Source organism: Syngnathus typhle, linkage group LG2, assembly GCF_033458585.1.
Source record: "Syngnathus typhle isolate RoL2023-S1 ecotype Sweden linkage group LG2, RoL_Styp_1.0, whole genome shotgun sequence".
NCBI classification, from domain to species: domain Eukaryota; kingdom Metazoa; phylum Chordata; class Actinopteri; order Syngnathiformes; family Syngnathidae; genus Syngnathus; species Syngnathus typhle.
In genome coordinates, this window is record NC_083739.1 from 7,740,105 (window position 1) to 7,756,279 (window position 16,175).

At 42.2% G+C, this 16,175-nt stretch overlaps 2 protein-coding genes across 2 annotated transcripts; one reads left to right on the forward strand and one right to left on the reverse strand.

Moving 5' to 3' along the window:
- Positions 1 to 943: 943 nt before the first annotated feature.
- Positions 944 to 4,276, forward strand: LOC133168789 (kelch-like protein 41b). Its single transcript, XM_061300413.1, has 6 exons — positions 944 to 2,177; positions 2,655 to 2,812; positions 2,929 to 3,036; positions 3,457 to 3,642; positions 3,721 to 3,867; positions 3,946 to 4,276. The coding sequence occupies exons 1-6, from the start codon at positions 1,071 to 1,073 to the stop codon at positions 4,055 to 4,057; spliced, it is 1,818 nt and encodes a 605-aa protein (XP_061156397.1). The 5' UTR covers positions 944 to 1,070; the 3' UTR covers positions 4,058 to 4,276.
- Positions 4,277 to 5,193: 917 nt separating this feature from the next.
- LOC133168810 (heparan-sulfate 6-O-sulfotransferase 3-B-like) lies at positions 5,194 to 13,604 on the reverse strand. The gene is made up of 2 exons (XM_061300453.1): positions 13,060 to 13,604; positions 5,194 to 6,312 (listed from the first exon to the last, which is right to left on the reverse strand). The coding sequence occupies exons 1-2, from the start codon at positions 13,587 to 13,589 to the stop codon at positions 5,586 to 5,588; spliced, it is 1,257 nt and encodes a 418-aa protein (XP_061156437.1). The 5' UTR covers positions 13,590 to 13,604; the 3' UTR covers positions 5,194 to 5,585.
- Between the last annotated feature and the right edge of the window lie 2,571 nt (positions 13,605 to 16,175).

The following is a 16,175-nucleotide window of genomic DNA, read 5'->3' on the forward strand; positions in this document are numbered from 1 at the left end:
GCATATTCTTTTGGCAGTTTCTTCTCACCAAATTTCAAATGAATTCAAATTAATAGCTAGCAATAAAAGCATTGACAGTGGTGTGGAGTGACACATTGGTTGCAGTGCATGTTGTTGATCAAAAAACGTGAACTACTTATAAATAGATCAATAGGTGGTGTCAAACCCAAGGCCCAGGTGCCAGATCTGGCCCGGCATGTCATTCTATATGGCCCACGAGATATAATCATGTCAACTTCCACAATTGTACGACTTTTTTTTTACCCTTTTTACAATAAATTGAACAATAATTGAAGAAAATATTAGTTCTGATTTCAAAACTAATATAAAATGATTTTGACGTCCCTGCAATAGATAATGGCCAAAATCTATTGATACTGTACCATCAGCTACAATTGAGTTTTGAAACAGCACCATGAAATATTAACTGTAAATTCATGCTATCTGATGAAGAATATGAAACCAAAAATAGTTGTTAACAGTGCATATCAAAGCAATGTCTCTTCTTGCAACTGAAATATAGTCAGTGGACATGTCACAGAGGGAGAAAAGCATGTTTTTTTGTCACCTTTTTTTCTGGTTACTTCTTAATCTCAATGCTGTCACCGTCAGAAAAATCGTGGAGTGACTTAACCTTTGCTTGCCGTCCCTATTTTGTACGTGACACTGTCAGCTGTAAATATAGCCTCAGTAATGCTGGAGTCAAGCTATTTCGGGGCTCTGACACTATTGTCTTCACTCTAATCTGGTTTTGCGACAGAGCTGAATCATGATGGCATACCCTCAGCAACCAGTTGCTTCTTTCCGTCCAGAACAGCAGCTGCCGGCCGGTACAAGGCTGGTACTGCGCAGTGATTTGGCGCAGGCAGATTCCTGGGGAGATGAGGTAGGCAGAGGCAGCTATATTTAGAGGGGGTGGCTGGATTCAATTGCAGGGGCTTCACACTGCGACCCTTTTCTCACTACTGCCCTTTCCAGCCAGGACTGACTGCCTAAAAGACCTGTGCTTGACGTCTCCTTCCTTCCTTCCTTCCTTCCTCGACAGACCCATCCAACGTTTCCCCACTGTCATGGACCCCAACGCCATCAAGGAGGAGCTGCGCCTGTTTCAGAGTACCCTACTCCAGGATGGTCTGAAAGAGCTGCTAAATGAGAATAAGTTTGTGGATTGCACCTTGAAGGTTGGCGAGCGCAGCCTGCCCTGCCATCGACTGATCATGGCCGCCTGCAGCCCTTACTTCAGGGAGATCTTCTTTACAGAAGATGGGAAGGAGGTGGAGAACACCAAAGAAGTGATCCTGGAGGATGTCAATGCCTCAGTCCTGGACATGATCATTCAGTACCTGTACTCTGCTGAGATTGACCTCACAGATGACAACGTTCAGGATATAATCGCCGTTGCAAACAAATTCCAGATCCCTTCCGTTTTCACTGTTTGCGTCAACTTCCTACAGAAGAAGATCTCGGCTGCCAACTGCATGGCAATCTTCAGGATGGGCCTTGTGCTCAGCTGTCCCCGGCTCGCCGTGGCCGCTCGCAACTTTATCGCCGACCACTTTGAGTTGCTACATAAAGATGAGGAGTTCCTCAGACTTGCAGCCCACGAGCTGTTTGCCATCATCGGTGGAGATTCACTGAATGTGGAGAAGGAAGAAGTGGTGTTTGAATCGGTCATGGCGTGGGTTCGCCACGATAAGGATAAGCGTGTCAAAGTCCTAAAAGATGCTTTCAACTGCATCCGCTTCCGCCTGCTACCTGAGAAGTACTTCAAAGAGAAAGTGGAGACCGATGACATCATCAAGGCAGACCCAGAACTCCAGAAGATAATTCAGGTTATCAGAGATGCCTTCAAGGGGAAGCTTCCAGAGAAGTCCAAGAAAAAGGAAGGGGCCACAAAGGAAGGAAGCGAGGAGGAGCAGGATAGCCCTTTCCCTGGCTTTTTGAACGACAATCGTAGACACGGAATGTACGCGCGGGACTTTATCCTGATGGTGAACGACTCGGCGGCGGTGGCTTACGACGTGAACGAGAACGAGTGCTTTCTGGCGGCCATGTCAGAGCAGGTCCCACGCAACCACGTCAGCATGACGTCACAGAAGAACCAGCTCTTTATCATCGGGGGTCTGTTTGTGGATGAAGAAAACAAGGATGTCCCTCTGCAATGTTATTTCTACTCGGTAGGCAGCTTTTTGAGTCAATATGATTTATTTTTATAGTTTAAATGCACATATTCCTTATAGATTATCCGATGTGTGTGGAATTAGCCAATGAAATGCAATTGTTTAAATGCAGAGAGATTCGCAGTAATTCAGTCATTTTATTTTTCTCAGTAGTCTGACAGAAATGTTTCGTACTGCATCTATATTCAGAACAGGTTAGATACAGGTTCCAAAATATGCTATCGACTCAGCATGAAATCATCTTGCTGTGACGTCAACACTTCATTGCCTTAAGGGACATAAAATATTTGTAAGGTGTCCTGTGATGACGATTAATGGCTGATTTTATCAGGAAGATGTCGAAAACGTGGTTTACAGAGTGGTCCTCGCACCATACACCAAGTCAAGGTTTACCTTTCACAACTTAATGGAGCACAAAGAGACTGTTTTAGAAAGTGTATGATTCACCGCAGGTACATATTACTTTCCTTCTAGTTGGATCCAGTTGCTTCTGACTGGGTCGCCCTGCCGCCCATGCCCTCTCCCAGATGCCTTTTCAGCATTGGCGAGAGCGAAAACTTGCTGTTTGCCGTGGCCGGAAAAGACCTGCAGACTAATGAGTCTCTCGATACTGTCATGTGCTATGACACTGAGTAAGTAGAATTGTTGTTTGCGCTCTTTTTGTCTCCACCATAGTCCTATTAAGGTATAGTGCGGATTTGATGGGAATAGACCGAGATCATTCAAATCAAAACTATTCCTCTTTCAGGAAGATGAAGTGGAATGAGACGAAGAAGCTTCCTCTCAAGATCCATGGACATGCTGTTGTGTCCCACAAGGGGATGGTCTACTGCATTGGGGGCAAGACAGATGACAAGTGAGTCAAGTTAGGGTGTGGGGGGGGGGGGGGGGGGGGGGTATAGAGCGAGCGAGAGAGAGAGAGAGAGAGACAGAGAGAGAGGCACTCACTGTCATGAGGTGCAGTTGTTCTGTATCATCCCAACAGACTGCTCATCATACCCAAATGTCTTTCTAAAGGACTAAATTCAGTTATAGTGCATCAGAGAAGAAGAGTCTTACAAAGTGTTTTTTTCCAGAAAAACTCTAGCCTTGAATGTTTTCTCTATCTGTAAATTCAAAGCAGCCACTTGAGCACAGCAAGTGATAAGCAGGGGTCCGTTCCCTTAGAAACCACTTCACACACACAGTGATATAAACATATATACATATATTACCCCAAAATAACCCAATTACCCCCAAAATATAATTACAACAATATTTCTTGTCTTCTCTGTAGCAAAGCTCTCAGCAAGATGTTTGTGTACAACCACAAGCAATCAGAGTGGAGGGAGTTGGCGTCAATGAAAACACCCAGAGCAATGTTTGGGACCGTCATCCATGATGGCAAGATTGTAGTGGCAGGTGGAGTCAATGAGGGAGGCCTCACCTCCTCCTGTGAGACCTACAACTTTGCAACAAACAAGTAAGTGCTAGATTTTATTGTGTGTGTGTGTGTAATTTATTTTCCGTTGAACCTAATCCTCTGGTTTCTTCTCACCAGATGGGAGCCTTTTGCAGAATTCCCTCAAGAGAGGAGTTCTGTCAACTTGGTGAGTACCGCTGGCTGCCTGTACGCTGTGGGCGGTTTCGCCATGATTGAAACGGAGAACAAGGAGGTGGTTCCCACGGAGGTCACCGACGTTTGGCAGTAAGTCTTCATTTCAGGCGGCGCATTACGCAAGTTGTGATCATATCAAGCCGTGATATCCTCTCGCTCCCGCTTTAGGTATGAGAACGACAAGAAGCAGTGGAGCGGGATGTTGAGGGAGATGCGCTACGCGGCTGGTGCTTCCTGCGTGTCTGTGCGCCTTAATGCAGCCAGGATGCCCAAATTGTAGGGAGGAGCTTTCTCCTTTCAGCATTCTTCTCATATTCACTTGACTCCTGCCACAGTTGGCTGACCCGAGATGCCAAATTCATTGTATGAAAATTTGAATGCGTACCATAAAAGTCCAGTCAACTCTTAAAAGACTCATCATCATCCACAGAGTTCCAAGGAAATAACTATTTCTAAAGCTCTATTTACAGCATTTTGTAAAATAAAGATTTTTACAGTTTGGGATTGTGCGAACTCGCAGATGACATTCTGACAATTCCAAAAAGGATCTTGAGAACCTTCACAAGCAAGGGGACAGGATGCATTTTGTACAAGGATGGAATTTTATTCCCCATCACTGACATCAACTGGAGATGCATTCTCTTGTCGTTTTGAAATGACTCACTTGAGGTAGTTCTAGAAAAAAAGCGTTGGGACATTTGTAAAATGGAAGGAAAATTTGGTGCCACTAATCTCAAGGCATATATCTGCCCCCCAACACACACCCACACACACATAAAAATGCATACAAAGAAACTTGTACAAATTGGAGTATAAACTATATAAAAACTAAAATGTGAATTTATTTTAAAAAGGATTTTGAGAAAAGAAACCTGTATACGTAGGAGATGATAATGCTTTACTTGGGTTACTCATCAACCAGAAATTTACTCCAGTGTCTTCAATGACCCTATTTTGCGAGATGAAGCCCGGAATGTGTGGATCTGAACCCACCAATTCTTTACTGTGAGGAAGATCTGCTAACCACCTCATCTCATGGGTCAATTTGCAGTAATGGGTACAGGTAGAGAGGTAAATATCCAATAAGGACAAAAAACGAGAACATCGGATGATGGGGGGTTCACAGCAACCTTGTTCAAGTATCATGATGATGACAGGGAATGAGTCTGCACCACAGCATAATTTGATTTGTATTGCCAATGTAGTGCGTTAGAGAGATCAATTGCAATGTTCTTGGAGCTATTTCCCCTGAATTTAGTGTTTCTATACGTGGAGAGCAGATAGCACATTGGAACAGTAGAAAGCTGATCAAGAACAAATTGACACCACAGAATGCTGAACATTTTTATTGACACAATTTCCGCTGCAGAAGAGCCTTGGTTGTGTCTCACTAGTGGAGCTCAATGAATAGGACAAAAGAAAAACAACAGCTAAGTTTGTGCTTGGATTTTTCGGACCGAGCCACAATAATTTAATGGCCAACACAGCGCTAGAACATCACATAGAAGATCCTTAAAGCCCATTTATTGTTCTACGAATTTTCCAAAATGGCCGCATTGTTTTTTTTTGCAGACATCAAATTTTCGCTTGATGTATAAAACATTCTTCTTCGCTCATGAAAGTTAAATAAAAAGCATTTCACAACTGCAGAGCCATAAGAAACACCACGTACAAAAGGTTACAAATACATCCATCGTAAATATTAAGACACCTTTCGGCCAGCCAACAAAAGATGGAGAGGATGACAGAATTTGGCAGACTGACAGCAAAAGCAGGAGGGTAGAAGTTTGGTCTTTGTTGTTTCCTCCTCACCATCGCACCACTTGACTGTTGTAGTCTTCCGTAGTGCCGAGCACCTTCATGTCCTCCTCTTCTTCGTCTCTTCCTAATCTCAGCAACTCCGCCAGGTAGGTCCTGTGCAGACGTTGCCTCTCCTGCCGTCGGCGGAGACGTTCCTCTCTGTGCTGCTTTTGCCGCTTGTACTGGTAGCGCTGCAGGAATAGCTCCTTGGCGTACTCGTAGAGCTCCACGTCGAGGGCGTTAAGTCCTTCGATGCGCCACTGGACCTTCTTGTTGATTCCCACGCTGGCAGCACGGGTGCTATTGATTTGCGTGAAGGGCCGGATGAAACGCAGGTCGAACGTCCGCTCGAATAAGTATTGCGTCTTTTGCTGATACTCGGTCAGACCGAAGAAGGCCATGTTACGGAGGTTAGCCTTGGCGCTGGCGAGGAGCAGGTGGCCTCGTTCCAGCTCGTTCATGGATGACATGTTGTAGCAGCCTACAAGGCTGAGGTCAGCCAGCATGCGCACCTGCCGGTTGTTGGCGAGGTTGGACGGACAGTTCATGAAGTCTGCCAGGGTCACACCGGTCCAGTCCTCGCCGCTGTAGCAGGCTGGAAGTTCATCCTGAGAAGGTGGGCGGCCATCACACAGGTGGAGGGCGGTTTTCCAGGTGGCGCCACGCTGTACGTGTTTCCACTCACTGAGGTAGCGCGACACGGGGTCTCGGAGCATGGTGATGTAGTGGAAATTCCTACAGGGGACACAAAGTAGACGAGATGAGATGCGTGGCTTTCAAGCGACCGTTCACCGTTTTTATTTGATGTCATTTCACCAATCACCACTAGATGGCGAAGGTGCATAAGCGTTACTGGTACTATTTGTGCTCTATTACTTCCTTGGGTGATTTTATTTTCAGTGCAGGTTTGAAAAAGTCTGTATGCCTGTCTCTCAGTGATGGCAGTGATATTCGAGAATATTTTGAAGTGAAGTGAAATTTATTTTTGAACATAAGATCGACCAAACACAGAATCATTTTTTCACATTTTCACAGAATTTCACGTTATGCGAATAAGGCACATAAATCAGCATGTTCAAAAAAGAAGGAAGAAGCTATTGCTTGTTTTTTCCTACCCCTTTTATACATCATAATTCTCAACATGGTTGCTAATTAGTTTTTTCAAAGTACAGAAACCTGATTTATCGGAGGAAGATAATTTAAGAAATGAAAAGCAGTTTATACAATGTATACTGCATTGAAGTTTTCAATAAAAAAAAATCATGCATCAAAACTTAAGAGGGATTCACACAAAACAGTTAGGACTGCTGACGCCATTCGGTTTCTGGAAAGGGAGGAAGAGGTGAGTGAGTGCTTTTGAGCTTACCCTTTTACACCGTAGCATAACTCCAGTGTTGCCGCTTTCAGGTTTTCCTGCAACATATTTTTCTCTGAAGATCTAAGTGGCCCTTGTATTCGATTTCTTTCTATTGAGCCAAGCTGAACAAGAGATATGACTTGTTTTCTGTGAAAATGTTATTTTACTTTTGGAGAGGCAAACACGAGCATGTCAAGCACTCTGGTCAAAGTATGCAAACGATGAGCAGAACAACATCTAGGTCAGCTGTGTTTTTCAGGTGGGCATTCATTTGGAGTTGATACAAAAAAATAGGTTTGACTTGTCACTGTCATACTTCATTGCAAACTAGGTTGAGTCATTTTCCATGTGTCCTATTCTATAAATTGATATTATTTAATGATATTGTTTAATAGCTAGCCCAGGGAGCAGCCTGCCCCTCCAACATGTCAAAACATTACTGAAGATGGAAACCATGCTTCAAATGTCCACAGTTACATAATGAGAGATGTTGAAGACGAATGCAATTTTCAGAAATTGTGTTTCTACAATGAAGTTGGATGGATAGCCGCTGCAGGTTGTCATTTCCTTCAGCTAATCACGCAACCTACCTCCTCCAGAGTTCATCTCTGTAAAAGATGAACTCTACAAGGCTATATTGTTTTTGGCGACATCATCACCAACTCCTCCATTTTTAGTGAATACAAGCCTATTGATTGGTAAGGCGGATGGATGGATAGTGTTTTTAGTTACTCTTCTACGGTTTGCACGGCCTGACACAATGAAGCAGGCGCTTTACTCGTTTGTGAAGGTTAGGTTCACAATGACACTGTCAAAGTGAAGCCTTGGACAGAAAATCGGATTCTTTGTCCCCATTTAAACTCACTTATGTGTACTATGATGAAGCCTGGGTGATTCATTGCAACGAAGCACTAGATTTTCTACTCGGGCTCCTCAAGCTTCTATGCAGAGAAGATTTGGGATCTTTGCAACTCAAGGATGTGGATTATATCTTTTATGGGGGAGACATGGATCAATCATTGTGTGCGCACAAATTGCCTCCATCCAGAGGAGCACTTTGCATATGGTTTACCTCTAATGTTCTCGGGCTTGGTTGCTCTTGGAATGTTGTAGTGTGAAAAAGTTGCATGTCATTGCTCCCTCTTTCCGTGCATTGGACCCAGTCTACCAGGAAGCAACGCTACAAGCATGAGTACTTCAAGTCTAAACTTATTGAAACATATAAGAATTGGAAATTTGATGGGAGCAGGAAAGACGAACTTGATTTGACGGCCAAAAGCTTTGAGTCTGACTGCCGAGAATCTTTTCGCAGTACCAACTCAACTAGTGGAGTGTTCATTTTTAAAATGTTGAAAAGCATTCCCATATACTTCCATCCCATTGAGATGCGGCTGAGCGAGCCTGTGCCACACCACAGCCGACAAGCCTAAACAACCTTGCAAACTAATTCTCTGCCATTCCAAATTCGGTTGCTTGCACATTTTGAAACATCTCTATCCCAAATCAGGAGATTTACATTTCAAAACTCTCAGCCTCCATCATTCAGCTGAGTTGAGTGATTACTAAAGCAGAGCTGAGGTGAAGCAATGACTTTACATTACTTGGATAACATTAAAGTAATTCCAATTTGAAAAATAATTTAGAGTACTTGAAAACTTTTTGGGATTCCTTATTGCATTTTTTGTTATACTTCATGAGCAGTTGGTGAAAGGGATACACGATGCATCGGCATTTCCCCCTGCCACAACGACTTCCTACTCACCATTTGGATTGCCTTTTAAAAAAGAAACAAAGGCAACAGACAGCAAGAGATCAATATTTGCCTTGTTAATTTAACTCACACTAAAAGCTTTGACCTGAACTCATTTAGCTTATCTCTACAAACGCCGATACGATGCTTCACGTGATTTGTGGCTGTACTCCGACTTGTAGTCCGGAGCAACTTGTAGACCGCAAAATATGGTACTTCAACAGAGAACTTAATAAGCCATTTTCTTTCTTTCTTTCTTTCTTTCTTTCTTTCTTTCTTTCTTTCTTTCTTTCTTTCTTTCTTTCTTTCTTTCTTTCTTTCTTTCTTTCTTTCTTTCTTTCTTTCTTTCTTTCTTTCTTTCTTTCTTTCTTTCTTTCTTTCTTTCTTTCTTTCTTTCTTTCTTTCTTTTCTGTTTTAGGTCGGGAAGGGAAGATGGCACCTAACCGAAGAAAACCGTGAGAAGAAAACTATTAGCAACAAAGGGAATTTGGTAAAGGATGCATTTGCATTCATTATATGCATCATCACTTGTTGACCATATAAGGGCAGCGTGTGTTGTACTATTTTTATTTTTTTTTACATTATCAGAGTTTAACTGAAGATGTGACATGCCACTGCGACGCAAATCACCATTGTGTTTTGTGTTATTCTACAAAAATATGGTCTTCAATGAAGCGATAGACAGTCTTTATTCTTGTCATACATTTTGGTGCTATTTTGGACCAGATGGAATACAAAAAGGAAAGGCTTCGAAAGAACAGCGGGGCTGTCTGGGCATGCTCATATAAGAGTGTGATGATTTTGCTGTGGTGAAAACTAGGTGACTCCATGAGGGACTGCAGTCAAGACAAATAAAACTGCTTCATTGGAAAGGTGGCAGAGAGTGTGTTTGGAAGAAAAAGGGAGACTCCCACATTGTCTGTTTTTAACACAGGAGATGCAAGGCATTCAGGAAAGCTATACTCGCATCACCCTGGCTTATGAAGCTTTAGAGTTTTTGCCTTAACCTTTGCTTCACATCTTAATCTTGCATCGCTTTGAGGTGTCTGCCTCGTTGTCCTCCACGTCCGTACAGTGTACACATAGAAAGCAGAAATGGGAGGCTGTAGTGAATAAAGGTTTGCCCTGCCTACGCAAATAGAGACATTTCTGAAAGCCTGCTGGAATGAGCTTCATTTTGTGCTGCATCTCTGAAGAAGTATTTTACTGTAGCGCGTAGATGTCTAAAATGTTCCTTCCTGAAGTTAGTAAAAATCATATTTGAAAAATGTACCGTAAACTTCAATCTATTCGACTGGATTTGTGGATTAATCTGCCCCTTCTTCCTCCCTCGTATAATAAAATCTGACTTTGAGTGCCCCTAATCCTTCTAAGGAGTGTGGAGATTACCAAGATCCTCTGAATATTTTACATTTCTCACAATAACATGGATCTGTGTTACAAGGTCTTTGTGTGAGCTTTAACTATAACAGTATTATTGCGAGAGTTACGTTCCCAAAAATACCAAAAAATAAAATCTCCAATGTAGAAGTAGATTTCTTTTTTTTATTTAAATGTGTTTTTTTGTTTATTGTACATGTTTTTTCAATGACTGTTTGTTCATCATAAATGCTACTCTGCACCTTTACAGCGCCCAGCATGCAGCACAGTTGCTTTGTATAGAGTTTGTAGCTACCTTGTGGCTACTTGCTCGGTCATGCGATACCCAGTTATAAAACAGGAGATTTGAATAATGTCCCAAATTTTAGAATGCAATAAAAAAATGCAGGCTGTGAGGCTACCATTTCAGGGTATCCTCCGCCTACTGCCACATGACTGCTGGGATATGCTCCAGCACACAGAAAATGGATGGATGGATGGATGGATGGATGGATGGATGGATGGATGGATGGATGGATGGATGGATGGATGGATGGATGGATGGATGGATGGATGGATGGATGGATGGATGGATGGATGGATGGATGGATGATAATAATAATGATAATAATAATAACAATAACAATAACAATGATAATGATGATAATAATAATAATAATAATAATAATAATAATAATAATAATAATAATAATAATAATAATAATAATAATAATAATAATAATAATATATTTCTACAGGTAAACTGCAAGGTCTTGCGGATGATGAAGTCAGCCATAGATGACATAGGTGCTATTATGGTGTGTCCGTTTTCACACCAAGTGCAGTCTACTTTGTGCGACCAAATTATCAGGTCTGTCGACAGTGAGGCATAGAATTGTCCGTAGAACGCCCATAGAAGCCCGACACGGCTCCAAACACAATACGCACAAAACTTGCAGTGACAACAAAATGTATCCATTGCACCAAGGTAATTGACGCAGGGCAGTAAAAATAGGGCCCATGATTCTGCTCAGTTTCTTTTTTTGTTACAGAACAACACAATAACCTTACACAAATCCTAGCAGAGCCCCAAGAAGTGCTTTTCATTCTGTGGTTTTTCATTTGCTCTTGCGTTTAATTTTGTTGTTGTGTGGCTTAGCTATTTTCTTTTGTGTTTTCTCATTTGCTATTGAGTCATTTGTTTTCATGGGGTTTTTTTCCATTTGATGTTGTGGGTTTTTGTTTGCTGTGTTTTGCACTTTTAGGCTACTGTGCGAAGCTAAAACACCATCACAAGTCCAGATGTGTCGAAAAAGATGAGTTGTTATTAATTTGAAGAGTCTGGTGCTCTAGCATTACAGCTCCAGGACTTTTCTAAAGTGCCTAAAATAAAACTGTAGCGTCAGGTCCTATACACCTATCTCCCCACAGAAGGTGACTAATCACAAGATATGCTGTAAACTCTCTCCGGAGCAGCGGTAACTAAGAATTGAACTCAAATGTCTGTTTGAAAAGGCAGAGCTACACGCTGTGCACATTTGTCTCATGACTCACTAAATAGGTCACTTGTATTGAAACAGACATAATGACGGAGCATTAGTTAGAAATTCGGCACAACATTTAAAAATTGTGTTCCTACCAAGAAAAATCTACCAAAGGGTGGTACGAAACCTTCGAATCATGTTATCTTTCAGGGGCAATTTTATGCTGGCCGTTTTTACAGATTCAGTGTGACTGTGCTCCTTTCTAGTGCACAAAAGCTTAATCTCTGTAAGTGTGGAAGCACTTAAGATACTTGACCTTAAGCTCATCAAAATCCTTTAGGATGAACTACAATAGAGGTTGTGAGATTGAGATGGATCAAATTAGTGTATATTAAGTACAGTACAACGTCAAATATACCCAATGTACAGTACATTTAATTTAATGAGATGACCAGTTGTTCCTCAAACACACATGTGCAGCAAAATATATTCGAGATGCAATGAGTGAATTGCAACACTGCAGGCAGTGTCATTGAAGTGAGGTAATAGTGATTTTTCCTTAACCAATTCCCAGCCCGGCCACTTAGTGAGGCAACTGCTATTTTAGAGAATACGCAGTGCCAGCGTCAACGAGTGCAGATTTTCTCCAGTCCATTATGTCAAATTGACATTATCGACTGATGGAGTGTTGATTCAAAGAGCATCAAATTCAATCTGATGGGTGTCTAAAGGTTGGTTAATGGCCACTGGAAAGGAAGTATTCTTGAAAGCACTGACCTCCTTTGGCGCCTCTCTTTAACACTCTTGAGAACATATGGAGATTTGCTTTCGGAACCTTTAACACGCAGACGGCACACCTCGAAGCACCCGGCCCTGCTTAAGTGATTTACTTTGCGGAGCTTAACTCTCCGGCTTCTGTAATTACAGTAAATTGAAACAGACCTGCTGGAGCTGGCTTTTCAAATCATTTACTTGAGGGCCAGTGGGTCATTGGGACAACAATATAAAATGTGGCAAGAATGTTAGCAGTGCTTCTTAAACTGCTCGGGATCGTGTTAGACGTGCCAGCATCGAGCATTTCCAGGTCATGTTAATTACACATATGCGTATATTTGAACAGTAAGCATAAACAGTATTGTGTCTGTTTTAGCTGCTCAGTTGTTCCTTTGAAAGTTAATTATTATAAATAATTTTAAATTTACTTGGATTATCACCTTTGAATTTCTTACACTCCTTAGAGATCACTGATATCGGCAACAAGATCTCCCCTTCCATTAGGATCACACAGTGACCCTTTGGGCTACAGGTTGACAGATAATAATAATAATAATAATAATAATAATAATAATAATAATAATAATAATAATAATAATAATAATAATAATAATAATAATAATAATAATAATAATTCAAGAGGAATTCACTCAATTAATAAAATTCGAAGTGTTTTTGAATAAAAATCATTGCTGATCTATAGATTCCGTTTGAAATGACGTGAAGGTAACAAAATGAGCGCGGCAGGTTCGTCTCACCATTTTCTCTTTTGGGAATTATTTTTGTTCCGCCTGTTCATCACCACTGGAACGCAGCTCGTTAACTCGGTCCAGTCGGCGTGTACACCGCAACTCCAGCCGGTGGAGAAGCGAGAAAAGAGCCACGACTCGCTTTTGCCGGGCCGGTAACACGTGCATTTCCTCTGTCCGGGCGTGCATTCGCAGGGCTGCTCCAGTTGCATATTTTTAACCAGGTGGAGCCCGAACGTGGTTCCTCCGGTCTTTTGAATGTGCAGGAACACCATCACGTCATCTCCTCGGATGTCAAAGTTCACGTGTTTGTCCAGTTCCAGCTCCGTGAAATTCAATGTGAACGCGGTCACGTCAGCGAGGTCCTCGTCCAGTTGCTGTTCCGTGCGCAGGGATGAATATTGCTCAAAAAGGCCGAACTCTTCTCGTCGGGAGTTGCAGGTGTTGCTCTCTGCTGGACACACGTACTGGTACCCGATCATGAAGCATAGCACGGCCGCGATGGGGATGAAGATGAGTCGCCGAAACCTTTCCTCCATGGTGGAACGCTCACAACGGACACAAGCGAGAAGTAATCCTCCTCCTGCGCGCCTTGCATGCTGTGGCTCCTCTCGGCGGGTTTGGGCAGGGCGCTCCCGGTAGCTGAAGTGACCGACAGCAGGTGAGCGATGCCGCCACGTCCTGTACGGGGACAGCTTCGGTAATTGCCAAACTTGACGCGCTGTGAGCAAAAGGCACGCAGCTCATACACATCGCGCTCTCTCTCTTGCACTCTCTTCTTAAGGCAATTTAAGTGCTCACCTGCGTGAGGGGCGTTACTGCGTGCGTTACTGCGTGTGTTACTGCGTGCGTGTGCGCTCGACAGACTTAAAGCGCGAGCCGGCAAAGCAAAAGTGGATCAGCACATGTTTCCGCTTAGAGAGAGAGATGCAAGCAGCATACATTTTGGACTCTTCTTTCCGCCCTCCCTCATCGAAATTTCAAATAATCAAAACCCCAAAACATCAATTTTAAGACTCAACAGTGCGCATGTGTGAAGAGTTGTTTGTCTGTATGTGCACTGTTACTGACTGAGGACAAATACTAAAATGGACAGACGGATTGCTTGGCAACACGCATCTCTTGGCATTCACATGCTATTGCTGATATACTTAACAATAGGGCTTTTCAAGATCAGGTCAATTCAGGGCTTTAAATCAGGATTAGCATTGAATGAAAATCAAATCTTCAAATCAGACTCAACAAGTGTACCAGAGAATGTGTGATTATGTCGTTAAAGTTTTTCTTCATGTAGTTTCTGCTTTTACTTCGAAGCTCAGCTACATTTAGATACCATTTTGTTCAAGCTGACTTGACTCTACATCTGTGGTGTCATCTGTCCTGACTGCCAAGCTGGTGATGCAATCCTATCTCTAATCACATGCACACACACGCACATTCAATTTGATTGGCCTGGACTGGCTCGAGACACATGATATTTTGTATAATGTGATATAATGTGAAATCACAAAATTAAACCAAAAGTCATAATGGCTTCAACTCCAAACTAAAGGATGTTATTATTTTGTTTTAGGCGGGTGTGAGAAAGTATTGCATTGCGAGTATTGCGCACGACGCAAATAGTGGTGTTGGCTGGATCAAAACTCTTTTGAGTTTTTTCCTCTACAATTCTATTATCGACTCAATGCATCACTCAGACCATAAGAAACATTTTCTCCGATAGGCTCAGCAGTTCAGCACCATGGACAGTTTCCATCTAATCGAGTCAATACTTTGAGCACGTGGGTTCTGAACAACAATGGATCGTGAACATGCGACTGACAAGCACTTATCTATGACATCAGTAATGGACCAATTTAAGCTTTTACTGATCAAAAGCTTTTGCTTTTCTCCCCAAGATCCCCCGGCGTTCTGTTATGCATCTTTTGAGTACTGAGAAGTACTCGATAATACACACATCAAATGTATTACCAGGGGGTTTAACCAGGGTGCACTTTGTATTCTGCTTTCAGCACTCATGCTCCCTGACATTGACTTAATCTGGATTGTGATGTCCACCATTCTTTGTGCCCGAGTAGAGCCCAAAATCTCATATAAGAGCAAGACTCAAGGTAAGGAACATGCCAAAAAAAAAAAACGTGTTATGAAATGTGACAAGATCAAACATTTGAGAAGGTCATACTCTAATGACGTGTTAGACATGAATTTATTTTGTCCTCAAAATCCCGACTCTGCATGTACTTTAAGTGCGGGTATCTGCCTTTCTGTTTTGCAGAAAAATAATTTTCCACAAATAGCCCATTCCCCAATGGGACATAATCTGCATTGTTTTGTGCTGCAAAATAGAAGTGGTAATGAGGCGCCTGTGACGTTTGTATATTTACAAGTTCTCTCATTGAGGTAGAAGTTGGTGTTGTCCCATATACAGATATTATTTATAAATTTGCACTGATTAGAATTAGCCAGCATCAAAGCATTTATTTTGCATCAGCCTTTTTGCTACCCTGATTCCAAAAGATGCTCAAGACTAACTAACATGTCCCAAATGTGCCGTACTCAAGTATTTTGGTGACATTCCACACATATATATATTTAGAAAAAGTAAGCCATGAATTAGATCTTGATTGTCACCTTGTACATGTCAATGATGACATGGCAATACCGGTTCCCTGTTATTCATCGTCCAGTACCTGTGAAGCAATCTTACTGTTGCCGTTGCAGATGTCTCAACTTGTAAGGTGACAATTCTAATTTCCCATCAGTCAATTTTCAATACTTCTTGTCACCATTGGGGGCTCGTGAGCTAGGAACGATCCTGACTGCAGCAATTGGCTACGTCAATATGCACGTGAGAATTTTAATTTTTTTCTCACTCTGGTCCCACAACACACACATGCACACACACGCGCACACCAGCTGCTGCAATGACGTTTTGCTTGCTTATGATAAACGCACTTGGGCAGGCTGTCAGATCAGAGGCAAGATAAAACAGGACAGAGCCAAAAAGTCCTAAAACATAGATGTGTGAATAAATGAAACGTCCAGACAAGTAAAAAAAAATGTTTGTGTAGGCATGCTATGTTTGTACTGTATTAAGGATTGTGTGTAAAAACAGATTACATATG